Raw genomic sequence first — 27,960 nt, forward strand, 5'->3', positions numbered from 1 at the left:
ACAAGACGGGGCAGCTAGGTAGCTCAGTGGAGGGCTTAGGTTCAAATCTGACTTCAGATACTTCCTACTTTTCTGATCCTAGAGAAGTCATTTAGCCCCAGTTGCCTAGACTTTACTACTCTTCTGTCTTGAAACAGACTCTTGTATTAATCATAAGGCAAAAGGAGAGGGAGAGAGGGAGAGAGGGAGAGAGGGAGAGAGGGAGAGAGGGAGAGAGGGAGAGAGGGAGAGAGGGAGAGAGGGAGAGAGGGAGAGAGGGAGAGAGAGAGAGAGAGAGAGAGAGAGAGAGAGAGAGAGAGAGAGAGAGAGAGAGAGAGAGAGAGAGAGAGAGAGAGAGAGAGAGAGAGAGAGAGAGAGAGAGAGAGAGAGAGAGAGAGAAGCAACTAATGAGCTGTTTCTCCAACAGCTGTTTTTTTGTGTTCTTTAATAGTAGTCTTTCAGATTGACTGTGTTGATCCAAATCAGCTTTTAAAGGAAGACAGATGCAACAGTTTAATTGCTTTTCAATCCAGTGTAATTTGTAGCAGAGCAGGTGTTTTTAACCTTCTTGGTGTCCTGGATTCTTCTGGCAGTCTGGTGAAGTCTAAGGATCCATCAGAATATTGTTAATAAAATGCATAAGGTTACAAATAAAACCAACCGTATTGAAATATAATTATCATAAAACAATTTTAAAAACCAAGTTTGCCAACCCCAGCTTCAGAAGCCCTGTGACTGAGAATATCCATTCTGCACTGTGCACAGAGACCTTTAAATATCTGTAGCTAATTCTTGGTCTGCCATGGATGTTCCACACTAAATAAATACATGCAAATTCTCTAATGCAGAAAACCAATGCCCTTTTCACATGGGTCTGCCTCTGGCATGCTCATTTTCTAGGCAGGCCCAGACATTAGCCAAAGATATAGGAAAACGTCCTTTCCTGTTATGTTTTACAATTTAGATTAGATAGCCTCTAGGATGCTTTACAATTATAAAATTCTGTGATTCTGAGATGTTTAGCGCCTACACAAAATATCTGCAGCTTTGGTCCTTGGGGTCTGGCCCAAGTGAATTTGAACACTGATATTCTAATATTATCCTCAGAATCAGGTAAAACCATTACCTTTAAGGCAGCTAGGTGGCACAGTGGACAGTGTGCTGGGTCTAGAATCAGGGAGACCTGGATTCAAATGCAGCCTCAGACACTAGTGGTATGTCCTTTAACCTTGTCTCAGTTTCCTTGTCTGTAAAGAAGAGCTAGTGAGGGAAATGGCAAACCACTGCAGTATCTTTGCCAAGAAAATCCTAAAATGGGGGGTAGCTGGGTGGCTCAGTGGATTGAGAACCAGGTCTATAGATGGGAGGTCCTAGGTCCAAATCTGACCTGAGACACTTCCCAGCTGTGTGACCATGGTCAAGTCACTTAACCCCCATGGTCTACCCCTTACTGCTCTTCTCCCTTGGAACCAATACATAGTAGTGATTCTAAGATGGAAGATATGGGTTAAAAAAAAAAAGATTCCTCATTTCAAAGGTATCTAGAGTTCTTTTTTTGTTCTAAATATTTCTTCTCCAAAAATAGTGTCATGCTCTCAACATAGGAAAGAACCATACTCCAGCCTGAAAGGTCCTCTCTGAGTCCCTTTCTACTCAACCTCTTGTTCACTGTTTATGGGCTGACACAGAATCTGAGGCCACCTTCTAACAAGAATGGCACTGCTCCTACTATACTATGCTTCCTCTTACTATGCCCCCATTCCTCCAGTCATCCTAATAACAAAGTTGTTGCCATATTTTGAAGATAAAAAGAAAAAAGGTCCTCATTTGCAGAGATGGAAACAGAGGTTCAGATTAGATTTTGCCTTTCTCCTCTAGTGCCACCTTTATGTTGATAGGTTTTATGAGATCTGTGAGTTGGGACAGGAAAAAAATGTACTTTTGTTTTCACTAACCTCTAGCTGCAATTTAGCAATTCCTTCAACTATTTAAAATCATTATTCTAAGACTGTGTTGGCAAACCAATGGTACACATGCTAGAAGGCTGCTCCCTTCCCCCCTTTTGCCTAGCAGCCCAATGGGAGCACTTCCTCCCCTCCCCTTCCCCACCACACCTGAGGACATTTCTGGCATGACCCACCCCTCTGTCCAGCAGCCAAATGGGAGCACTTCAGTCTATCTCTGGCTGGGATAAGGTGGCTCACATGTAGCATGAGGGTTGTAATTTGGGCACTTGGTCTTTAAAGGGTTCATCATCACTGTTCTAAGGAGTGCCCAGAGCCTTCATCAAACTTCCAAAAGAACCCATAACAACAATAAAAGGTTAAAAAAAATCTTGCTTTGAAAGATGGAAGCTGTAGGCAAAAGAAACTTGATATAGGCTTTGCTGAACATAATTTCCATTTTTTAAATATCTTTTGTAGGTATTCTCTCCAATGATGCAGATCACCACTCAACCATACCTTTTTATCTAATCTTCCTGGAAATCCATCATAAGATACTACCAAACATGGCAGGTACCTTCTTCATACATCTCCACAGACACACATATAAATGGTCTTTCAGTGTGATAAACTCCCATAGTTCTGGAACTGAGGTGCTGAGCCCACCTCATAGATACACCAAATATCAACAATTCTAGATACTCTTATGATGTAATAAGACATAGGTTTATAGTTAAAATTCTAGGTTTGAGGTATGACTCTCTTACTTCCTGTGACCTTAAGCAAATCTCTTTCTCTAGACCTTCATTTCCTTATTTGTAAAAGGATGAGGTTAGGCTAGGTCCAGGTTCTTAACCTAGGCTATATGAATGTTTTTCAAATCCTTGCCTTCTGTCTTAGAATCAATTCTAAGTATCAGTTCCAAGGCAGAAGAGCAGTAAGGGTTAGGCAACTGGGGTTAAGTGACTTGCCCAAGATCAAACAGCTGGGAAGTATCTGAGGTCAAATATGAATCCAGGACCTTCTCCAGGTCTCTATCCACTGAGCCAGGTAGCTGCCCCTGCTATGTGAATTTAAAAAAATTTATAATTACATTTTAATAAAATGTTGATAGAATTCCTTTGTAACCCAATGCATTTTATTTTATGCACTTAAAAATGTTATTCTGGTGCTCACTTCGGCAGCACATATTATTAAAATTGGAACAATACAGAGAAAAATAGCATGGTCCCTGCACAAGGATGGCATGCAAATTTTTGAAGCATTCCCTATTTTTGTAACTGAAACATGGTGGGATGAATAAATGTAACAGACCTTGCTACTAACAACAATGCAATGATCCAGGGCGATTCTGAGGGGCTTATGAGAAAGAATGCTATCCACAGCTGATAAAGAACTGTGGGAGTAGAAATGCAGAAGAAAAACATATGATTTATCACTTGATTATATGGGTATAGGATTTGGGACTTTGGTTTTTAAAAATTACTCTATTATAAAAATGAATAATATGGAGATAGGTATTGAGTAATAATACATGTATAACCCAGTGGAACTGCTTGCCAACTTCAAGAAGGGGAAAGGAAGAGGAGAGGAAGAGAACATGAAGCATGGAACCATGGGAAAATATTTTTTTAAAAATAAAATTCTATTTTGAAAATGTTATTTTGAAAAATGGCCCAGAGACTTGGCAAACTACAAAAGGGGTCCATCACCCACAAAAAAGGAAAAGAACTCCTGGACTGATGATCTTTGAGTTTTCTTGAAACCCAACTTTCTGTGATTCTATGTCTTGCTTGGCTGAACTGTAGCTTGAGTTATGGATAACCCAACTGGTAAATAATGAGTGGCACCATTTTTAAGGGATTCCCTATAACAAGCTCACTCAGTCAAGGAGCATTTTTTAAGTGCCTACAGGGTGGGGGAAACCATGTGTATGTACACTGTACTTAGTAGACTCTAAATTAGTACTTATTGCTGGAAGGAGGGAAGGAAGGAAGGAAGGAAGGAAGGAGGGAAGGAAGGAAGGAAGGAAGGAAGGAAGGAAGGAAGGAAGGAAGGAAGGAAGGAAGGAAGGAAGGAAGGAAGGAAGGAAGGAAGGAAGGAAGGAAGGAAGGAAGGAAGGAAGGAAGGAAGGAAGAAAGAAAGAAAGAAAGAAAGAAAGAAAGAAAGGAAGGAAGGAAGGAAGGAAGGAAGGAAGGAAGGAAGGAAGGAAGGAAGGAAGGAAGGAAGGAAGGAAGGAAGGAAGGAAGGAAGGAATGGAGAGAGGCAGGGAGGAAGGGAGAGAGGAAGGGAGAAAAGGAGGGAGGAAGGAAGGAAGGGAGGGAGGAAATCCTATTTCTCTACTCTTCTTAGTGTAACCCTCAAAGATACTCTCCATAATTCCCAGGTAAAGTCTCATTTAATTAAGACTAGCATCGTTCCCTTCTCGACATTGTTAGCTGGGTCTGTCCTTTTACACCAAGTTCTTATCTTCAGAGATGTACTTCCCACAGGTATAAATGACATAAACAGAGGTCATGGTCTTAGTTTATTTTTTCTAGAGTCCTTAGCATGCTACATTAACCTGACAATGCTTAATCTTGTGTTCATTTCACAATACATTTCATGCAATCCACAGCTTTAATTGGTTTTACATCGACATTACACATGTTTCGATCTAGCCATGTGAAAAGAATAATTCTTAATAGTGTTTGTCTCTAAAAAGTGTCCAAAGCTTAAATAGCACATAAGCAGTTAACTCAATTCCCAAGTGCAGTCTCTCTTTTCAAAGCAGGAATGATTTTGAGCAGAAGAATCTAATGTTCCTGTGAAGTCCATTTGTGACTGAACCGCTTCCTTTCGCTGCCTTATGTCCTGAGGAATCCCCTCTTACCAAACTGCATTCAAGTATATTCTTTAACCTAGCATTCGGGGTGTCTGGGTAAGGGGACAGGGCCTTTACGCCCCGCCCCAAATCTCTCACAGTCCCGGTTTGCCCACGCCTATTCTTACTTAGCATCGGAATCTCCTTTACAATCAACATGTAGCACTAAAGCCATGGAGTACAGCTTTTTGGCATTTTCCAGTGAAGTGCAAGAAATTAAATAAATTATGTTTTTATTGCTAAGGTATAGTATCAAGCAAAGTCACATGATTAAAGGAGCGCTGGACGGTATGCTTCCCTCTTCGCGGTGCCCGAGAGTTCAAACGCACTGCAAATACCACTTGACCACTTTAGGAGGACGTATTGAGTATTCTAGAGTCTGAGGAATCGGACCTTTCGTCATAGTCATCCTCTGTATAAATAGGCTGCTTTGACACAATCGGACAGCCGTCGTCAGGGATTGAGATCCGAGGATCTTCAGGCGTGCGAGTGGGGAGGACGGGAGAACTCCGGAAGACACTGGTAGAGTTACTGGAGAAGGGACTGACGTACTGAGACCTCAGCTGGTACTGCTGCTGCAGCGTCATGGTGTTCCACAAGGTGACGTCATTGGGCAGAAAGGGGCTGGACTGGTTTCTTGCCAAAGTATTCCTCAGCATCAAAGGGTACCGGGGCGGCTGGGGGAAAGGGTGCTGCAAGGGGACTGCCAGAGGATTGGGCACTACATTGCTAGAATCGGTGGAGAACCTGAGTGTGTCAGGAACTCTAAAGGCGGACCCCACAGACCACTTGGAAGAGGAGAGGGGGTAGGAACTCAGCGTGTGCTCAAAAATGTGCCCGTTGGAAGGCAAAACGAGACTTTCTGATTCGGCAGAAGTTCGGTCGGCTCCGGTGACGGATGACCTGCTGGATAAGAGGACCTCTACGGCACTCACTAGGTCGCCCCCACAGCCCTTCAGAATCAGCTCAAGCACTGTGGGCTTCTGGTTGGGGAAGATTTTTTTTAACACTTCCAAGGGCGGTCTATTGGCTTTCAGGCTAAAAGGCAGAGAAACAGTACCCGATGGGCCTTCGATCAGCAGGTGATTTTGCTCAGAATGGTACTTGGGACTATCAGCCCTGCTCTCAGTGGTGCCGCCATTTTTCTGAATGGCGTAGCCACCTTCATCCACTGACACGATTTCTGGGCTCTCTGGGGTGAAGCAAGTTTTACTTTTTGTCATATCTGGGGAGCTCCTCTGGTCTGTGTCTTTGTCGCTGTAGACCTCTGGGTTGTCGGCTGCACTGCTGTCTCCCAGGCGCTCTTCTGTCAGATCTGAAAAGGAGAGGACAGCTGGTTAAGCTCTTCGAGGTGGTGCTAAAGAGTGACAGATGTACCTGATGCAATCTAGCTAGCTCGAGCTTTCCCGCCGTTGTTGTAGGAAAGGTCAACACAACAAGGCAGGAAATAGTTCAGTACCACCAACAGAACAAAATCAAATTTGACTCAAAGTTCTTGTGTGGTGACAGAGAGTTAGATATTCATGGCCAAAAATCCAAAATGTGTGATTCCCTCTCCCTGATGGGCATGAAGGATATCCTCCATTTCCAGAAGCCTTCCCCCTCTAAAGAGAATAGCGACATGACCTATAACCTAGAAGAAATTGGTCCACTTAGCCAGTAACTTGGTCTATAAAGGTCATCTCTTGGTTTCCAAGGGAGCAATGCAAGAAGACAAATGACAAAGGCTGGAGACCAGGGCAAGGCAAGAAAATGAGCCTAAGCGGACCTTCTACTATTTTTTTCAACATAAGATTCTTGGGGATAACCCTGTAACATAACTGGTTAGCTCAGTGTTAACATACCCCAGGAGAATATATTAAAAATCAGATTTCTCCAAGGCAGCTTTGGTGTATTGGTAAGAACTTTGATCTTAGAGTCAAAAGAGCTAGAATATCCAGTCTAGCTGCTGACTTCCTAGCTGTTACTTATTAGTAACCTTGGCTGATTTAAGGTCATTGAATCATAGATAGGATTATGGATCTAGAGCTAGAACCTTAGAGGTCCCATTTTACAGATAAGGAAACTAAGACAAAAGGAAGAGGAAGGATGTAACCTGGGATCCTAGGACTCCAAGTAGGTGCTTTCAGTTTACTAGTTCTAAAAATAGGGGCAAAAATAAAACTTGTTCCATGTATTCATACAAGGTCACTGTGGAAGAAGTGATTTGTAAATCTTAAAGTGTTATAGAAATGTGATGTATTATTAAATCTATAGTAACTTCTCATAGATGCTAATCAATAGCATGCTTCATGAGGTTCTAAAATATAATATGTTTATTGATACAAATTCTATAGAGAGATACAGTAGATCTACAGAAAGATGTCTGAGGTATGCGAAAACCTCTCTTAGGTAGCATTTCAAGGGACTAGCAAAAATTGTTTGCATACAATAAGCATTAAAGAGCAAGCAAAATTACATGGAGTGCTAGAAGATCAATTGATTTCCTAATTTTAAAAAAAGTTGAAACCCTATAGAAAACACTCAACATCACTGGTATGCAAATTAAAGCAACTCAAAATTCTACCTCAAATTTGATGAAAATGACAAATGTTGGAGGGGCTGTGAGAAAATAGGCACACTGATGTATTGCTAATGAAGCTGTGAATTGTTCCAGCAAATCTGTAATTTAACATTATGCCGCAAAGTTATTAAATTATCCATATACTTATACATAATAATACTACTACTAAGCATATACTATCCCAAAGAGATTACAGAAATAGGAAAATGATTCATATGTACAAAAATATAGCAGAACTTGCAATAATAGCAACAAACTAGACAATAACAGGGTACTGTTCTATTTGGGAAGAGTTAAGCAAATTAGTGTATATGAATGTAATAGAATATTATTATGCTTTAAGAAATAAAAAGTGTAAAGTTGTAGAGGAAATGGAGATATCTATGAAATGATGCAAAGTCTACAATGGCATTATAAAGAAAAACAACTTGGAAAGACTTGAAACTTCTGATCACTATAATGACAAACTCAGATTCCAGAAGACTTAAGGAAAAGCAGACAATCCTCCTGACAGAGAGGTAACGAACTCAAAATGGAGAATGAGACATACATTTGGGGGGGGGGAGGGAGTGACCAATATAGGTATTTGTTTTGCTCCTCTACGCATCTCTGATTATGAGGGTTTTAATTTTCTCTTTTTGTTGTTCTACAAGAGGAGAGAAAAATAAATGCTTTTTAATTGGCTTTTAAAAAATAAAATGAAGTTGAGGATAGAACTTTGAAAGCTATACATCATTCTATAAAGGTGAACCATAATTATCATTGGAGGCATAGTGGATCAATTGACAGATCTGGAGTTAGGAAGACTTTGGTTCAAATACCACTTCTGACACTGACTGTGTGACCATAAGTAAGTCACTTCTCCAAGTTATAAAATTATATTTTAAATAGATTGTAATCTAGAAATTATAGATGGATTGTAATCTACAAAAGAGGAAGAACTTCGGCACAAACAGAAAAACAGGTGCTTGCAATGCTGACAGTAGTAATAGTAGCCCGAGCAGCAGCAGTAGTCATGGCAATAAAAGGATTTTGTTCTCTGCCTTTTCAATGGTGTAGAGTTCCAATAGAAATAGTTCTTTAAAAAGATACTATCCTGATATTAGTGTTTTAAACTTACTGGGTTTTTAACTCTTGCCCAGATGGTTAATTTGCATATATTTTGAATAAAAATATTAGGATTAAACTCATCCTCTGTAAGCAAGGTCCCTGAAGTCATCCTTGAAAATAATGGCAGGAACAGACAGAATAAGAGAAATGATGGGTAAATCAGTCACAAATGATTTTGATCTCTTCTCATGTCTATATTTCTATATGACTTCCTAAATATTATGTTTTTATTTGTGTTATTTATATATTAGATATATTATAAATACATATATTTCTATTTATAGATGTTTATTTATTTATATATGTTGTTATTATTTTGGTCTTCTCATATTTATGTTGGCTGCAGTTCAGATAGAAATAGCCCTAGGACAAGTCACAATCCTGCTACTGTGTTTCATTCATTTCTACTGTTGAAGGAACAGTTGCACAAGGGTGCATAAAGTAATTTATTTTTACAATTGAGTGAAAGCATAAGGATACAAGCTTATTATTATCATTGGGATTATTGTTACTGGTCTGTTTCATAATTTTCTGAAGAACTCACATCTTCTTATGAAAGGATATATATTAATTAAAGGGAAGCTAGATGATACATTGGATAGAGCTCTAGTCCTGGAAACAAGAAGATCTGAGTTCAAAACCAGGCTTAAACACTTACTAGCTGTGTGACCCTGGGCAAGTCACTTAATCATGTTTATCTCCATTTTCACATCTATAAAATGATCTGGTGAAGAAACAAAAATCTATTCCAGTATATTTACCAAGAAAACCCCAAATGGGGTGATGAAGAGTCAGCCAGGTCTAAACAACATCATCATTGTTGGAAGCTTATTTTTATGAAGAACTAGTGTCTTCTTAGGAATTGACATGTGTGAATTAAGTAATTGCTTCAACTATTCAAGGGCCACAGGATAGTAATGGTATAACAGTAATAATAACTGACACATATAGAGATTTAAAGCTTGAAGAGTCCTTTGCAAACATTATCTGACTAGAACATTGGATGGCTTTTTGTAAACTGTTCTGTAACAGAACTCGTGGAAAACACAAAGGCTTTTTTTTTTTCAATTAACATTGAAAAGTATAGCAGAAAGAGTGGAGGACCCAAGGCTGAATTCTAGCTTTGTTTTTGTCACTACCATCTGGCCTTGTGCCAGTGACTTCACCTCTCAAGAGCTCGTCACCTGTAAAATGGAAGAGCTGGATCAAATGGCCCGTGAGGTCCCTTCCAGATCTAAACCTCTAATCCTACAGTTCTAATCAGGCTATTATTGGCTGCACATATAAAGAAAGCCTCAACAAGAGCAAATACATTGCAATGAATTCAACCAGTGGCCGGGTTATACTAATAACTCCAAAGAGAAAAGCATGATCTGCTCGAGAGATATTATTAGAAAGAAGGTGCTGTTGGCTTATTTATAGCAGTACGTGGGATGATGACAATCTCTGAGAGTGAAAGAGTGATTTATTATTTTTTTAGAAAACCATCTTCAACTACATAAAAATTGAAGAATCTATTGAGAAGCAACATGATATATTAAATAGAGAGTTGGTTTAGAGCCAGGAAGAACTGGCTTCAATACAGATGGGCTATGAGGTCTCTTGGTGCTTCTATTCCATACTCTAAAGCTATAAATTGCAGAAAAAATTACTCATCTGCATTACTAGAAGGTGTTTCCACACTAGGAGTTCCCTATTCCAATTAGGTTACCTATCTAGTCACCAAAAAACAAATTAAAACATTCTAAATATGAATTAGGAGATAGCCAGGTGACTCAGTGGGCAGAGAACCAGGCCTGGAGTCAGGACAATCTCTTTCTAGTCTCAGATACTGACTGTGTGACCCTGGGCAAGTCACTTAACACTTTTTGCCTCCATTTCTTCATCTGAAAAAGGGATTGGAGAATGAAATAGCAAAACCACACCAGTATTTCTGCCAAGGAAAACCCCATAGGGACTCAAAAAAAGTCAGGCACAACTGAAACAACCGAACAAAAATATGAATTAGAACATGGTGGCTATATTAAAGACCATTGAAAACCAATGCTAAGCCTTTCTTTATCCAGTCTGGCATGCTGCTTCTCTCATGAGATAACAGCTATAAATATCTAGGCAATAAAAATTTCATTAAAGCACTCTCTTATAAGTTCACACATTTTGTGCTCATTTTTTTTTCAAACCTTTACCTATCTTAGATTCAATACTGTATACTAGCTCCAAAGAAGAAGGAGAGTGATCATGGCTAGGCGATGGAGATTAAGAGGCCAAATTTGAACCCAGGACATCTCACCTCTATGCCTGACCCTCAATTCACTAAATCCCTTAGCCTCCTTTGTGCTCATTTTACTAAAGACAGATTAAGATCCTGGTACTGTGGGCCTCAGTTTCCTCATCTGTAAAATGAAGGGACTTGATGACTTCTAACATTCTTTCCAGCTCTAAAATCTTCAGTTTTATGATTCCATGATTATTATTTCCCCCATATGAGACCTGACTTACCCAAGTATGAGTTTTAAGGCTACCAGTCCCTTATAAACCATAATGGAACAAGGTAAATGTTGACCATGCATATAGGATTATGCCACCATATAATTTCCTTTCAGTTCTGATGTTCTATGGTTCTATGCTCCTAGTCTATAATAGCATACCCTCACAATATGAATCCAATGCACATACTCATTCTAAAACATATTTCAGAAAAGAAAAAAAAGATTGGATAGCCAGAAGCCAAAAGTGTCATGGCGGTCTTCATTGGCTGCTCAACCACAAACAGCAACCTTGGGCTTTCAGGGGTGATTTTGGTGCATTCAGTGTGCAAAACAGGCAAAAAAAAAAAGGCCTTGCATTTGTCACTCTGTGTGAGGATCAAAGGGGAACCAGCCCAAATTGGTGCCCGCATTAACAGCCAATGTAGTATTTGAATTGGTGTCCTTGCTCCAAAAAGAAAAAAAGGATATTCTTATTTTAATCATTTGTGCATAATTTCCATTTTAAGGATTTATAACTCTCCACACATGATGAGAGAGCTCCAGTGATGTGCCATCCCCATACTAAAATGAACCTGAGGCACTAGGTGGTACACAGAGCCCTGGGTCTGGAGTCAGGGAGACCCGAGTTCAAATCTTAGCTCAAACACTTACTAGATGTGTGATCTTGAGCAATTCATTTAACCATTTCCCTCAACTGTAAAATGAGGATTAAACACCACCTTCAACACAAGGTTGGCATGAGGATAAAGGAGAGAATATTTATAAAACATTTAGCAGAGCACCTGGCCCATAATAGTGCCGTATAAATGCTTATTCCTTTCCCCCAAGTCCCAGCAGCAGATTTGACCTCTGCTCATTGAAATTCGGGAAAACAAAACAAGTACCCCATACATTTCTCAGGTAACTTTTCAAATAAAAACTTTATTAAAATTCTGCATATATGTGGAAGCAATTTTTTTACTAACTGTTGCTGTTGTTTAGTCATTCCAGATGTGTTTGACTGTTCATGACCCCACTTAGGGTTTCCTTGGCAAAGACATTGGAGTGCTTTGGTGCTTTCTTTTCCAGCTCATTTTACATATGAGGAAACTGAGGCAAATATAATTAAGTGACTTCCCCAGGGTCACAAAGGTAATAAGTGTCTGAGGCTGGATTTGAACTCAAGTCTTCTTAAATCTAAGCCCAGCACTTTATCCACTGAGCCACCAACTGTTATTGCCTTCCTACTGTGTAATTAGAATTTTGTACCCCAAGACTCCGTTTCCCAGAATCCTACTTTTGTCCTTACGTTTTGGAGATAAGTTTTCTGTAACCATGCCCCTCCTCACTCTCTTCTCCCTCGAATGTGGTCAAGAAAAATTGCTCTTTACTCAGGCTATGCTTTCCCTCTACTTCAAGTGATTATTAATAAATCTTATAAAATATAATACTTGGAGTTATTGGATATTAATTTTAATCTTATACTACTATTATCAACAACAACAAATATTTGAGTACCTGCTATGTTCAGGATAATGGTTTTTGACCTTCAGAAGTTGATACTCTGCTTCATGAGAGAAGAGAGAGAGGTCCTTGGTATAGGGGAAAGGGCACTGAATCTACAGTCAAAGGATCTGGTGTTCAAATCCTGCCTCCGACATTTACTACTTGCATGACCTAGAGCAAGTCACTACACTCCCTGGACCTCAGTTTCCTGCTCTGGAACATGAAGGATTTGTTCTAGAGGACTTTTGAGATCTATGATCTCTGAAAACCTTACAGAGCTTACCAAAATATATGCCATAGTATTTGTTATTAAGTCATGTCCAACTCATCTTGACCCTATTTGGAGTTTTCTTGGCAAAGATACTGGAGTGGTTTGACAATTCCTTCTCAGGCTCATTTTACAGATAAGGAAACTGAGGTCAATTGGGTTAATTTTTTTCCAAGGGTCACAGTGCTAGTAAGTGTTTGAGGATAGATTTGAACTCAGGAGGAGAAGCCTTCTTCACTCCAGGTGGGCATTCTAGTCATGGTGCCACCTAGCTGCCCCATCTGTATAGCATAGTTTGTTTAATAGGATAGTCTGTTTGCTGAATTTAAAGTTGGAGGCCCCAGGTCCAAATCCTGGCTTTGTCTCTGATCTATGTAGTCTTGGATGAGTCATTCAATCCCGTTCTTCTTCAATATCCTTTTGTATAAAATTAAGAAGTTAGATTGGGTGGCCACTAAAGCCCCAACTCTAAATTTATGAATCTAAATTCCAAAAACACTGTGTACATAGTAAGTGCTAGAAGAAATTTAGAGGCACCAGAGAACGTCCTTCACACGGAAAGAAGCAAAGATTTTCTCTTCCTTATAAAATTATAAGAGCGGTGAAAAAGCTTAGCTAGTTGTATTTGAGTCCTCAAGAAAAATATGGGTTTTTTTTTTCCTTTTGCAAATTGCTTATGTGAAAAGAGAATCTGAGAAAGATTTGCCTACAAATTCATTCTTTTCTATGGAAAATTTCAACACGCCTTGCCCCCATATATACAACAGCAAGAAATGTAGACTATATTCTACAAATGAGAAGTAGAGGTTGGTCTGTTAGAATTTGCCCTGCAAATTCATCTGATATTATAATATATGTATCTACCCTTCAAGGAAATGGAGCTGTCCTTAAAGATTGCAAAAGCCATCCCCCAGATCTAGAGAAGGATGAGCAACATTAGCCAGCTAACAGCATTCGCCTTTTTCCCTCCACATATTTGCTTTGAGTTTCATAGGATAGTAAACAGTGGAAAAGGCACCTCTAAAGGCAAATATATCAAGCTGCCTTCTCGGTTCCTTAAAAAAAAATGTTTAAAAGTTATTCTTTGTCCACAGAGATGACGTTACCGATGCTCAGTGGAGCAGAGCCTCTCAGCTGTTTTTCAAAGAGTGGTGACAGCTGTGTGCCGAGCCAGCCACATTCTCCCTCTGTGACTAAGGACATATATTTGCAATACAGCAGCCCAGAGTTAGGGTCACAGCCAATGGGCAAGAACTCATGGTCACTGCAACCAAAACTCCGCAGATTTGACAAGTTCAGACCTACTGGATGAGCCTAGACTATCTGGAGAATTAAGAGAATTACAAAGGAAGCTGAAAGGACACTGGAGGGGACCCCCAGAGAGTCTACCTTCAAAAATGCAGCCATGAATTCCACCAGGGTAAGTCCAGGCATACAAAAGACCCAACACATAGAACACACACATACATATATATGAACCACCAGCTGTTGTTGCTTTCCTACTGTGTGATTAGAATTTGTACCCCAGGACTCCGTTTCCCAGAATCCTTCTTTTGTCCTTACGTTTTGGAGGTAATTTTTCTGTAACCATGCCCCTCCTCGCTCTCTTCTCCCTCGAATGTGGTCAAGAAAAATGATTTCCCTATATATATATATGCATGTGTTTTTATATGTATATATATAACCTATCCCACATATAAAATACCCAGCACATATAACACATAGATATAATACATGTATGTGCATATATATAAAACCAACCCACATATTAAATACCCAGCATATAACATATATAGTATATGTATGTGCATATATGTATATATTTTTATTTATATATATTAAAAAACCAAACCCACATGTAAAATACCCAGCACACATAATATAGATAAAATATATGTATGTGCATATATATTTTATATATATAAGACCCAACCCACATATGAAATATCCAGCATATAACATGTAGATATAGTATATGTATGTGCATATATATGTGTGTATATTTGTATATAAATAAAAATCCAACCCACATACAAAATACTCAGCATGTATAATACATAGATAAAATATATGTATGTATTTTTATTTATACATCTAAAACTCAGTCCACATATAAAATACCCAGCACACATAACATATAGAGTGTGTGTGTGTGTGTGTGTGTGTGTGTGTGTGTGTGTGTGTGTGTGTAAAACCCAGCCCACATCTGAAATAGCCAACAACCCAGAGCTCTCGATGCCTTGATGTTGGGAGGATTTGAACAACAATCAGCTCTGCAGTTATACTCTCCCCCTAGAGATTCACTTCTGGTGGGTTAACACTACAAGCATACTATTGCCCTGCACAGTTGATGTATTATAAGACAGCATGCTCTCAGAGATAGAGAGCTGCTTTGGAAAGCTAGAAGTTCCTGGGTTCAAATCCTGCCTCTTATCAGACTATGTGCTGACTTGCACGGGTAAAAGGAATTCCCCCACTTGAGAGTTTCTCCTGACAATGGGATCCCAGATCCAGTCTCTCCCTCTATTTGCTATGTTACAATGACTAAATTTGCTCTATTGTTGCACTTAAACCAAATGCATTTAAATTATTCTCTTGTAAATATTATGTTCACTTTAGGTGTGTAGCGATAGAAAACGAAATAAAACATTTAAACTGAATCTCCAGACTTCCACTGACGTTTTTTCTTAAAGAACCTCCCAGGGCAGGCACCCCAAAGGAATCAGTGTAGCTTTAAAAATGTTTGGGATTTCATTCAGCACAAAGGTTAAAATAAAAACAATCAATTAGTAGAAATTAAAATTTAGCAAAACATAAAGAAAAATGATGACAGACAAGGCTTAAAAGGGAAAAAGCCCCTGAAGATTAAAGTGACAGCCCCACTGTACCTATGAAAAAGGAACTCTGTATTTGCAATACAACAATATCCAAGCTCTAAATCACAGTACTTCTCTCCCTAGGACACTGCGCATCAAGGTACTTTAAAATAGCCTGACTTTTGAGGGAATCCTTCATTTTAAGTCAAAATGTTTTCCATTCTCTAAATGACAACACATTCACCTTTTCATTACAGGTATAGATCTGCAAAGGAAATACATATGCAGATCTCCCTTTAAAGGAAAACTGTTACCAAGGATGAGTGTATGTATGTATGTATGTATGTATGTATGTATGTATGCCCTGCTCCCAACCTTTCAAAGCCTTTCTAAATAGGTGAATAAACTATGCCACAATTCAACCACTATATCCACAGCTGTTTGACTAATTAGACACCCCAAAACACAGCCACACAAAATGACTGTCAGGTTACGATCTATACAATTCGAATTTTCTTCTGAGGATTCTTCCTACTTTAAACCTCAGATGCAAAATAATCTTGCTGATTTTTTTTTCTTAAAAACATTGTTTCAAGGTGTTCATTTCAACCATTCTGAAAAAGTTCAGAGCATGTTTAAGGCAAATTCTCTATTTCAACATATGAATAGGAATTTACTAGCACAAAATGCAGTATTTTTATCTACTCTATTCCATCACGTCTATACAAACATGCCACCTTTTAAGTTCCAAAAGAAAACACAAACATACAGGCACATACAGGAATGTTCCTTCACTCAAAAGTCGACAGTCTTTTTTCTCCTTGAAATCATGTCAAGCAGTTTGAAATGCATATTGTATTCTCTCTCATAAACTAACTCCTCACTTGAACACCCATCTCAACAGGAGTTCATTTAAAACAACAACAGCAACAACAACAACTTTATGCACATGCAAGTCTAACAGGGACCTACAGGGACAAAAGCCAAAGTAGGAGCTTTTAGCAGTGGAATTCCCCAGCCTGACTTCAAATCTAAGCTTTGTCCTTGTTATAATTTCTCTTGTGGATAACCAGAGGTATTGTAGGAAATGATTCTCATATTAAAGGTACTGTGGGAGCTGACTTTGGAGCCACAAAGACCTGAGTTCAGGTCTCACCTCTGATACATACTATATCATCATGAGCAAGCCACTTAACATCTGTGGATTAACGCTGTGGATTTGGGGGAGAGAGTTATTCTTCTTTAATATATTTTGCAAATATATTTAAATATAAGTGGTCTTTAATCCCCATGTATTTTATTTTGTGGATCTAAAAATATTATTCTGAGATGGGATTCATAGGTGCATTGGACTGCCAAGGGGACCCATGATTTAAAAAAAAAAGCTAAGAACCCCCATTCTAAGTCCATCTATTGTAGAGAAGATGAGGAACTGCAGTTGTAGAGGGAGCTTCCTCATTGGGAAATTCACTATAATGGTGAAATCATAGATTCGGTCCCTATCCCTATCTGATTCTCTACATAAAATGAAAACAACAAATTATGAGAAACTGAAGAGCTCAGTCCTTTTTTACATTATGAGAAGAGTAGCCTTGGTGAATTTTAAAGGAAAGAATGGCTCCTGACACCCAGTATTTACTGATGATCTAGCCAAAGAAGAGTTTGGATTCATAGATCTTGGGATTTTGCAAAATCTTAATGCCTAATGTAGTACACTTCCATTTATGCTGCTCAAAATTTGAATTCCAGGATCTGTCTTCTCTTCCTTTAGCCAAAAAGACATTTTTCAGTGAGCAGGAATTAAGGAAGTGCAAAGGAAACTACTGAAGCGCCTATCTAACAACTGGATAAATTTAGAGCTGTCTTTTTTTTTCCCTTCTGTTTTCTATTAGTCCTTTGTTTGCTTCTACCTTTCTGGAAAGAGAAAGATATTTGCTCTTAATTCAGTAGTTAGGCTCTGCCCCTTTGAAAGTAACTTTCAGCTTCTAAAGACAAAGGGATATGAGAAGATGTTTTCAAACTCTACATCATCATTTTAATGAACAGTTCTACTGCTACCATCACTTTTATCATCGCCACCACCTCAAAAAACAGCTTCCAGTTGAATGGCCAATCTTTTCAGTAAAAGATGTGACCCAGAGGAGGTAATGGTCGATGTGCAGCAGCAGTTCAGAAAAGGAAGAAACAGTGAGAGGGGAAGAAGTAAATGAGAGAAAAGGATAGAAGAGGAATGGGTAATAGAATAGAGAAAGTGGTGGAAGGGGAGGAAGGGAGGAAAGGGGAAGAAAGAGAAGGAAAGGGAATGGAAGAGAAGGGGAGAGACTTTGAGGAGCTATGTGAAAGGAAGATCAGACCTATGTTTCTTGTCCCAGAGAACATAACTTGGAGCAATCGGTGAAAATTAAGAAGATTTACAATGGATATGACAAGAAGACCTGAGTTCAAATCCAGTCTCTGACACCAACAGGTTGCATGACCCCTAAGAAAATCACTCAACCTAGTTGCCTCAGTTTCCTCATCTGTAAATTGGGGATGAGAATAATAATGACATCTACCTAGAGTGTTGTGAGAATAAAATGTTAACATTTGAAAAGCACTTTACAAACATTAAAGATAACTATTTGTAGGTATACATACACATACATATGCACATGATGTATATGTATGTTTGGGAATATATATACACATACTCTAGCTTTTACTAACAATTACCTAAAAGTGGAATGAGGATAAGGCAGTTAGTAGGTCCACCTCACTAACTAGAGGTCAGTAATGGGTGTAGGATAATCACTTGTCAACTTTGTGTTCTTGTATTGGTCCTCACTGGGCTAGATGGGCTTTGAAGTGCTTTCAATTCTGAGATTCTGTGAGGGTAGGAAGGGAGAAAACATGGAGAGAATGGCAATAAAAGGAATAAAAGAGGGGGTGGAGGGAGAAGAGAAGAAGAGAAAGAAAAGAAAAGAAAAGAAAAGAAAAGAAAAGAAAAGAAAAGAGAAGAGAAGAGAAGAGAAGAGAAGAGAAGAGAAGAGAAGAGAAGAGAAGAGAAGAGAAGAGAAGAGAAGAGAAGAGAAGAGAAGAGAAGAGAAGAAAAAAAAGAAAAGAAAAGAAAAGAAAAGAAAAGAAAAGAAAAGAAAAGAAAAGAAAAGAAAAGAAAAGAAAGAAAGGAGAACCGAAGACAGATGGCTCTCTCCTGGGACTACTTCCTCCTCCCCGGTTATGAAGAAGTGCAACATTTCCAGAAGGGGGCTGCAAGTCCCTCGGGGAATGTGATTTATGAAGATTTACTTCTTTTCCCCCTGTAAAGCTGTTAGTAGAAAGTGCTGACTGGCTGGCAGGGAAGAATTTCTCATCAATGCTCTTTGATTGTATTTTGCAAACAAAATGCCTGTTGCTTGGTAACATTTCACTTGAGCCTGACCTTCCCCGAAAGTTATTGCTATCAGATTCGATTTACACTGTCCTCCTGTGATTACTGTAATCTTTTAAACCGGGGAGTTCATCTATCAGAGGAAAGAAAAGTTGGGTATATGAGTCAATAGCACTGCTATCCGCCAGATTTATAGCCTGCTACGGTAGGGGTGGGATTTATTTCTGTTTCTCTTTCGCCCATAGGAGTAGAACTAGAGTTTCTAAAAACACAAGAAACTTCACTCTTCTCCAACTCATCCCCTCATCTCCAGAGTGTGAGAACAGACTCCCCCTTCCATCTTGCTCTAATTCCAAAGTTATGGATGGTATTATGGGGTAAAGATGAGTGACTTACCGCGGTCTGAAAAGTTGTTGTTACGAGACAAGCCCTTCTATTTTAGTGGGATGGGGTAACAATAGAAAGTCAGGGAGAAGTTTGTAACAAGGTATGGCTCTCTATGTAGAAAAGCGGGAGGGAGGGAAGGAAGGAAGGAAGGAAGGAAGGAAGGAAGGAAGGAAGGAAGGAAGGAAGGAAGGAAGGAAGGAAGGAAGGAAGGAAGGAAGGAAGGAAGGAAGGAAGGAAGGAAGGAAGGAAGGAAGGAAGGAAGGAGGGAGGAAGGGAAGGAGGGAAGGGAAGGACAGAAAGAATTGCATTAGGAGAAATTCAGGGAGGGAAAGGAACCGGAGTCGAAGACAGGGAAAGACTATCACTTCAGCAAGTGGGTGCAGCTTCTCTATAGATGCAATATCCTGTATCTCTGTTCCAATAGACAGACAGACAGAGACAGAGAGACACAGATAGAGGGGAAAAGGGGAGGAGGGGGGGTGAGAGAGAGGGAGAGGGAGGGAGAGAGGAGCGAGGAGAGAGAGAGAGAGAGAGAGAGAGAGAGAGAGAGAGAGAGAGAGAGAGAGAGAGAGAGAGAGAGAGAGAAGGGAAGGAGGGAGGGAGGGAGGGAGGGAGGGAGGGAGGGGGAGGAGGAAGAGGAACCCAGGTACTTGGGACAAACAAAAACTGGAGGGAAAAAAGGTCCACCATAAGTAGCAAATCTGCTTCAGTTTTTGAATGACCTTGCCTCCACCTCCCATAGATGGAAAAGATTATTCTAACCCCAAGCAATACAAAGGTTGGGTCTGAATGTCCAATTCTGACCTCCTCCATCTACTTACAGCAAACTAGAGGCCATATGCAGAGAAGCTGCTATCCTATCCCCTTACCCCTATACCCGGACCCCACTCACAATCAAGATTTCTGAAGAAGAGACAATAGCCAACTTAACCCCGGTCTGCATTAAAAGTTTACATTCCCTAATTGAGTATGTGCAGATATATTCATTAATAGCAATATAGAAAATATATCAATACGGTGATGAATGTAAAGTCATTGAAGACCTGGGTTCAGGTTCCATTCCCTGAACCCTGGACAAGACACTTAACCTCTTGGTGCCCTAGATAACTCTCTAAAACTAGGTAAAGTCTTTAAAACTAAAACAGAGGTGCCCATTCGCAGCTGTAGCTTTGGTAGATGAACTTCCTGATCTTGAAGTTTTCTTGTTTTGTCAAATGCTGTTCTATTCTTAATGGCCCCATTTGGAATTTTCTTGGCAAAGATACTGGATTGGTCTTGCCATTTCCTTCTCCAGCTCATTTTACAGATGAGGAAACTGATGCCAAGAGAGTTAAGTGACTTGCCCAGAGTCACACAACTAGTGAGGCCAGATTTGAAGGGATTTGATTCAAAGTTCTCCATGTCCAATTAAATCACAGATTCCCACCCCTTCTAGATCCAAATCTAGGTCTAGCCAGGACCATTCTGGCATATTGATTAGAGATCCAGCTTCTGAGTCAGGAAGATCTGAGTTCAAGTCCTGACTGACATACTGGCTGTGTCACCATAGGCAAGTCACAACCTCTCAGTGCTCCAGGAAATTCTCTAAGACTATTAAAATTGCAAATCTGATATAGGTCAAAGCCCCTTATACCAGTGAACTGTAGGCTCAGTCCATCACAAACAAAAGGGATATAGACATCCCTATCTCTACTCTCTTGGGTTAACCAAAAAGAAATGTATAGTTTGTATATTGTATCTGGTTCCTCTTGAGCAGCTATATGGTAGTGCTTTGAAAGGAATGGCAATATCAGTAGTTAAGTCTACACATGCCCTGTGTGTGTTTTCCCCAAAATATTTTAAGAGTTCATTTAAAAATATTGAAATCATCTTCCCCATTTTTCTCTTCTCTTAAATTGCCAGGAAGGGTGGCTTCACCTATTAGCACTCACACAATAACTGACTTAAATCAGCAAATGCCATCCTTTAAGAAAACATTTCCTTCCCTCCAAAAAAAGGGGAGGAGGATTCTGTATTTTTGAGTTATAGAGAAAGATCACTCTCTGTTATTTGGTCCCCTCCTTTCCTTATTCTCACAAACTTCACTATGTTGCAAATTGGTTTTTTTAATGTTCCTTTCCATTTTGAGGACTTTAGAATCTCACTTCCCAGATTATCATGATGTAGCCCCAAGAGGAGACACACACTCTCTTCTCCCCTTTTATCTCTGGCTCTTCTATGTCTGTCAATCTTTGCCTCTGTGCCTGTCTTCCTCTCTGTATAAAACTGTACAGGTTGAGAGGGAATTCAAATAGGTCTCCCATCATCCCCACGCCAGAGCTCTTCCCTCCTTAGAAGAGAAGAGTGTTGGGAGCTGGTTAATTCAGACAGGATAATGGAAGTGACACAGAGGAATGTGTAACCTCAGCATCTCACCTGGACCAACTCTGACCCTTATCTTTACTTGCTTCCTGACACCAAATCCTGAAAGGCTGGCTTAGCGGGTTCATTTTGCTCATTCACACACACTAACACCTGAATGGTTTTCTAGAGTTTTGTGAAAAGTGCCTTTTTTTAACTAAAAAAAATTGTTGTGTTTTACTTGAGGGAGAGGAGAGCAGGAAGATATGAAAATTAAGGGGCAGGAAAGTAAGTAAATCAAGTAAGTTTTTATCCTAGACTAATGAATCCTTAATTCTGTTTAATGTAATAATTTAAAATTAACAAATAGTAGGATCATGCAACATTAGACTTGCACAAGATTTCAAGATCTTAGTCCAAACTTCTCATTTTTTATATAAAAATGAAGCCTTGTGATGAGACTTAAGGTGACACAACTGTCAGATCAGGACCAGAACCCAGGTCTCCTAACTCCCTGTCCAGGACACTATTCATTCTATATTGCATCTCAAGAGGTAGAGGAAAAGTAGAAAATGGCCCACACTCGGTCAAGAAAATAAGGGAAAAAAATATCTATATCTGGAGTCTGAAGATATCAAAATCATCCATTTCACTAGCTAACCAGAGCCAAGCATAATGATTTCAACCTAACAGACCCTGGAAAAATACTTGCTGAATGGAATTGAATAATAAACCACCAGGGAAAGAGTACCTAAAGTACTATACTTGTATCAAGTAGCAGCAATGCTCTTATGTGTTCCCAGATATAAAACTAAGGGGAAAAGTCTTTTCTGGCTACAGAAAAATGGTTTGGCACTGAGGGAATACAGCCATTGAACTGGGAGATTTTTCTCCTGTGGTGCCCTGCAAATGTAGTCTTTTAACAGCCTTGTGCCTTTCTCAAGGAATTGGAGGGGGGAAAAAGCCTCAGTGTGTTTGTTCACTTGTATTTGTATCAGATAGGAGAAAAAAAATGCTTCCTCCCCCACAGCTGTGCGTTCTCTTTCTAGGGATCTTTTGCCCTGCAAAAAGGACAACCAAGTCTTTGACTCTGGGAGCTGGAAAGGAAGGAAGTAGCAGGAGAAATTTACATGACCTACAAGCATATGATATCCTGTATATTTGTTTGTGGAAAATCTAGCATGGAACTATAGATACTTCTCAGCTTTGTTATCAAGATGTCTATACACATATTAAATGGGTACATCACATATATGCAAAGCATAGCTATATATTAATATATAAGAATTTAGCATCTATGGCTTACACTAAAAGATATAGGTCTGGTACACACATATATGTAGCTCTATATGCATATTCTATTTATTTGAAAGATTAATATTGCCACACATATTTTTATACTGTCATTTCTCTCTGATGTAAGTCGAAGTCTGACTTTGTGAAAGCAAAAGGAAGCCAGAGAATCCACATTTAGATAACCCTAGAGGGAATGCTTTCTATTTGCTCCCCAGTTTTTTTAGAATCCAGGAGGGTGGTAGACTGAAAGACTAAAACCAAAGATATAAGGATATGAAAGCAACAATATAAAGGTTCAGATAGAAACAAACTCATTCCTGTTGTTCTGAAGAATTGCTCCTACTTCTCAGACTTTCCTTCCAGGGACATACGTATTATCACATTTACTGTAGTCATTCTCTATTTTGGAGTTTGGGACCTTACTTTCTTGGTTAACTTTGTTCGTCTGGGAGGAAGAAAAAAATTAAAATTAAAAAAGAACGAACCTAACCTGGTTTTGATTTATTTAGATGGTTACTCATCTGAAAAGCATTTAGACTGATCCCCATAAAATAATGTTATTGTAGCTGTTGGTACTTTTTCTTTTTTGATTTCTGCTTTTCAATTTTGTAAGAAGGTGAAGCACTCACAACACCGGTTCCTCTACCTTGAAAGACACTGCTCAAATTTAAAGAGAGTCAATAGGGTATAGTGGGAAGAATACTGAATTATCAGGATTGGATTTGAGTCCTGCTTTGGTCACTAAGTGCCCTAACCCCTAAGGCAATTTGTTTACCTTCCCTGGGTCTCAATTTTCTTCTCAGTTAAAATAAAAGGAGTAGTTAAGACTAAATTATTCCAATTCTAACAATCCATACAATTAAATTTGGGGAATCCTGATATATGAAAGAGAATTAGACAGGCTGACTTGGGGCTGTAGAAACCAGAAGCTGCTTTCTTTTTGGGAAGATGAGTCTCAGACACCTCTCACCTTCAGAATTCAAAAGGCAAATAAACCTTAATCCCATTGAGGTGAATTGTTGCTCTGGCCTGAGGGTTACTGAGCTGGGAACCATGAAAACGAAAGGCTAAGGAAAGTTATCACTCAAATGTAATTTCTGTAGCCTGGGACATTCAAACTCTCCTGCTTCTTGAAACCAGCAGTAACCCCATCTCTTGCTGGAAAAAAAGGAGGAGGAGAAGGAGAAGGAAAAAGAGGAGAAGAAGAAGGAGGAGGAAGAGAAGGAGGAGGAAGAGAAGGAGGAGAAGGAGAAGGAGAAGGAGAAGGAGGAGGAGGAGGAGGAGGAGGAGGAGGAGGAGGAGGAGGAGGAGGAGGAGGAGGAGGAGGAGGAGGAGGAGGAGGAGGAGGAGGAGGAGGAGGAGGAGGAGGAGGAGGAGGAGGAGGAGGAGAAGGAGAAGGAGAAGGAGAAGGAGAAGGAGAAGGAGAAGGAGAAGGAGAAGGAGAAGGAGAAGGAGAAGGAGAAGGAGAAGGAGAAGGAGAAGGAGAAGGAGAAGAAGAAGGAGAAGAAGAAGAAGAAGAAGAAGAAGAAGAAGAAGAAGAAGAAGAAGAAGAAGAAGAAGAAGAAGAAGAAGAAGAAGAAGAAGAAGATTCATAGTCAGAGTTAAACTCAGGTCATTAAATTTTCTAAAATGCTAGAGTATGTTGAGTACCAAATAGTCTCCACAAATCTCTGAGGAATAGCCTACTCCTTTGTCCTTAAAATGATGGGCCCAGTCCCTCTAACAAACTGACTTCAGGCCAGAATGGTTCTTTGCTGTGTAATGAGGTAGAACCCAACCTTTAATATCTGCTCAATATCTAGACAGGGGCTACTTCAAGGTTAACTTATGTGACAGCCCCGTTCTAGGCCCAGTCTGTCCAGTTGGGTTGTCTTTTAGTTGTTTTGGGGAGGAGGAGGCCGCAAGTGCAGAGCTTAATTCCTGAGAGCGGCCTAGCCACACCTCTGCCTGGATGCTTAGAGGGCCTTATGGTTTCCCCTCCCCAATCCCAGTACAACCCAAAGGAATCTCTGAATCTTTTGTTTCCTAGGCCACACCAGTTCCTGGATCACATCTGGGTTTGTTTTTCCCCCCTTCTCCCTTATTTTGCGCCAGAGGAGGGAGGACAAATCAACGGCCAGTCCCTAGCAGAAATTAAAAAAAAAAAATTAAATAGAGTTCATAGACTTGCATCCCTATCTCTAAGAGGAAAAAGAAACTCGGGGAGACTTTAGGAGAAGCATGAGAAGGATGTCCAGTAGACTTTACAGTTCGGAGAACCCAAACCCGACTCAACCACAACAAATTATCATTTCTTTCTGGAAAGGAGCAGGGCGGAGAACGAAGAAAAGGAAGAAAGGAAGAAAGGAAGAGACAATTCCGAGGGTTTCATCCTTCCTATGTATTCCCTCTCCTATTGCAGCCCCCGTGTACTCGCCAGGACCAGAGTAAATCTCTTTGCTCAGTTTAATTTGTTAAAAGGTATGTTCTTCCTTGAAGACCTCGAGAGATGAGAAAAGATGACATGGGAGCATTTCGAAGAAACCCTAGAATTTCTGCTGATGGCTACACCCCCAATCCCGCCAAGAGGAAATCTTTCTTCCTCTTGCTGCCCACATCCCTGTACTTAGCTTGGGTCTTTCTCTTTCTCCACTCCCTCTCCCCATCCCATCCAAAGAATCCTACAGAGAGACTACCTGGTCCCTAACGCATCACTTCCCAGTTTATATCGTCTCCTAATAATTCTGGGTTCTCAAAACCCCGTATGGGAAGACTTCTGGTTTGCCGAGGCTTCCCTTTTGCCCTAGAGTCCCACTTCTAGTGATTAGAAGAGCTGCGACTTAAGAGAACCCGTCCATGCCCTTGACCTCATTCATCCAGCTTAAAGTGGCTCTAAAGTGGCCCCTTTCCATTTCCTTAAAACCGAGACTTTCTCCTAAGGCCAAAGGCCGCTGGGGCCCTAGATTGGAATTGGTGGAGCTTCGCGTGTCGCCTCTTTTCTTTATTTTAAAGTCGCCTCTTTGTTTCTATAAGTCTGAGAAAGGCTCTCAAGGAGCAGAAGTCTCGGCGACTGATTCAGCCGAGGGTCTGAGAACTGGGGGAGCCGCTTGTCCCGGCTTCAGGTGGTCAGGATCTGGCCCAAGTTCCCACTTCTAAAACTTTCTCTTTTCCATTTACCAGCACAACTGGGAAGGGAGGAAACAAGCAAGCCCGGATCGCAGAGGAGAAACGCGTACCCAAACGTAGCTGTGAAAGGACCCCGGACTTAGAAAGAGGGGAGATGTAGGTCTACGGCGAGCCAACTAACGCCCTCTCTCAACTCAGCCCACCCGGAGATTGCCCCCTAAAGTCTTTTGATTTCCCTCCTCCGGGCGCATGCTCCTGCTGCCACGCACCCTTCCCACTGTCTGCATTTACCTGCTTTGGAGAGCTGCCCCTGCAGCCCTGAGCCAGGCTGCGGCTCGGAGGCCCAGCGGAGGGCGGCAGCGGCTGCAGCCAATTCCGCTGGACGGGGCGGCGGCGGCTGCTGCTGCGGAGCCTGGGGCTGTTGTGGCTGCTGCGGCTGCGGAGGAGGCTGCTGTTGCTGGGGAGGCGCGCCGCTGTCACCGGGCGGCTGGGGTGGGGGGCCCGGCAGGGCCCGCAGCGAGTCCGGGATAAGGCTCTCTAGGCTCTCGTTGGCCTGCTGCCGGCGGAGTGCCACCTGCGCTGCCATGACCCGCTGCCGCTCGATGATGAGAATGCACTTCTCGCAGGTGCAGTCCTTGAAGCGGCAGTAGCGCTTGTGGCCCTTGAGCCAGGACAGCACGCCGTGGTTGCGGCAGCGGGCGCACTTGGGCGTGCGCTGCAGGGGCGCCCGCGGCGGCTGCGACACCGGGCCGCCCATGTACAGGTATGGGGAGCCGTAGCCGTTCATGCCCCTGGGCTCCCGCGGGAGCTGACAGCCTGGGGGTGGTGGGGGCGGTGCAAGGGACACAGCAAGACGGCCGAACAGAAGGAGCCCTAAGAGGCAGTTTCTGGCGCCCCACGGACCTTCTGCGCCCCCCGCGCCCGGGGTGGACGCTCGCCCCCTCGCCTCTTCCCTAGTCCTCTTTAGGATCACAGCACCGCCGCTTCTGCTTCTCTCAGTCCACAAGCTGGGATCGACCCGAAGGTTCTCCGCGGGTCTGCGATCTCTGGGACGCCCGGTCCCCCGCTTCCACGAGGAGGAACCGCGGCAGCTGCTTGGAGAGGGTGAGAGCTCTCGCTGACGTCTGGAGCCTGACTGCAGCGTTCCTGCGCGCTTCCTCGGGGCCGGGCGCCTCCCCTCCTCCCCTCCCCCAACCCTGCTCTCTCCCTCCCACCCCCACCCCCGGGGTCCCCGGCTCTTTCTTCGGCTCCCCGCCGCCACCCCCCACCTCTTCCCTCCTCCCTTCACTCGTATCCCTGCACTGTCACCTCTGTTGCCACCTACATGCAGCTTGTCCTCACTCACGGGGGCGCTCCCAGCTCTCTCCCTCCTCCCGCCTGCTTTTCCACAGGCTGCTGTTACAGTAGAGGTGGCACGAACCCGAAAGCCTCGGGATAGGGAGGGGGTGGGGAGTGTCAAGGAGGGGGGCGCGGGGCGGAGCTGGAGGGGGAGAGCGAGGGAGAGACCGGCGGCCCTTCCCTCCAGCGCCCCTCAGTCCTTCTGGGACCGATGTGATGGCGGAGATCTCTTGGCTGCTGCCTCTAGACACATAGCCCCAGTGAATTCTTTCTCTTCCAGTGGAGAGAAGGCAGGACAGACGTCTTTTCAATGGAGGCCTTTCTAGACGCAGGAGAAAAGTTTGCCCCGGAAGTTTGGGAATGGTAGAGTGGGAGGGGCGGGGAAGAGAGTAGGAGGGATGAGAGGGAGGAGGATATTCTGGAAAGTTGATCTCAAAAAACCAATGCTTCTTCAACAAGTATTTTTTTTTTACTTTTCCTTCAGATGAAAGAAATGAATCTCAGAAACCCTACTAGGCAAAGGCAAAGCACCGATTAGCGGGCCCATTACTCTCGTTATTTCAAAAGGAAGAACTCGCTGAAGTAAATTCCCCTCCCTACCCCACAATTCT

General features: G+C 41.5%; 1 protein-coding gene, 2 long non-coding RNA genes and 1 other non-coding gene across 4 annotated transcripts; 2 read left to right on the forward strand and 2 right to left on the reverse strand.

Moving 5' to 3' along the window:
* Nucleotides 1-407: 407 nt before the first annotated feature.
* Nucleotides 408-2,565, reverse strand: LOC107649602 (uncharacterized). The gene is made up of 2 exons (XR_001623527.2): nucleotides 2,442-2,565; nucleotides 408-583 (listed from the first exon to the last, which is right to left on the reverse strand). It is a non-coding gene; the product is annotated as an uncharacterized LOC107649602 (long non-coding RNA).
* Nucleotides 2,566-3,090: 525 nt separating this feature from the next.
* Nucleotides 3,091-3,198, forward strand: LOC130455718 (U6 spliceosomal RNA). The gene has a single exon (XR_008913814.1). It is a non-coding gene; the product is annotated as a U6 spliceosomal RNA (small nuclear RNA).
* Nucleotides 3,199-4,436: 1,238 nt separating this feature from the next.
* On the reverse strand, nucleotides 4,437-26,798 carry DMRT3 (doublesex and mab-3 related transcription factor 3). Its single transcript, XM_001365644.4, has 2 exons — nucleotides 26,303-26,798; nucleotides 4,437-6,100 (listed from the first exon to the last, which is right to left on the reverse strand). Exons 1-2 carry the CDS (start codon nucleotides 26,796-26,798, stop codon nucleotides 5,136-5,138), a joined length of 1,461 nt encoding a protein of 486 aa, XP_001365681.1. The 3' UTR covers nucleotides 4,437-5,135.
* Nucleotides 5,253-27,954, forward strand: LOC103092711 (uncharacterized). The gene is made up of 4 exons (XR_008913650.1): nucleotides 5,253-5,385; nucleotides 13,795-14,120; nucleotides 26,066-27,115; nucleotides 27,834-27,954. It is a non-coding gene; the product is annotated as an uncharacterized LOC103092711 (long non-coding RNA).
* The last annotated feature ends 6 nt before the right edge of the window (nucleotides 27,955-27,960 follow it).

The sequence above is a fragment of the Monodelphis domestica genome, chromosome 7, assembly GCF_027887165.1.
Source record: "Monodelphis domestica isolate mMonDom1 chromosome 7, mMonDom1.pri, whole genome shotgun sequence".
Lineage (NCBI taxonomy): Eukaryota > Metazoa > Chordata > Mammalia > Didelphimorphia > Didelphidae > Monodelphis > Monodelphis domestica.

Excerpts from the sequence above, each read along its gene's own strand:
- DMRT3 (XM_001365644.4), bottom strand. The coding sequence starts at position 26,798 with ATGAACGGCTACGGCTCCCCATACCTGTACATGGGCGGCCCGGTGTCG. Across the intron at positions 6,101-26,302 it reads GGGGCAGCTCTCCAAAGCAG|ATCTGACAGAAGAGCGCCTG; the intron begins GTAAATGCAGAC and ends TCTCCTTTTCAG.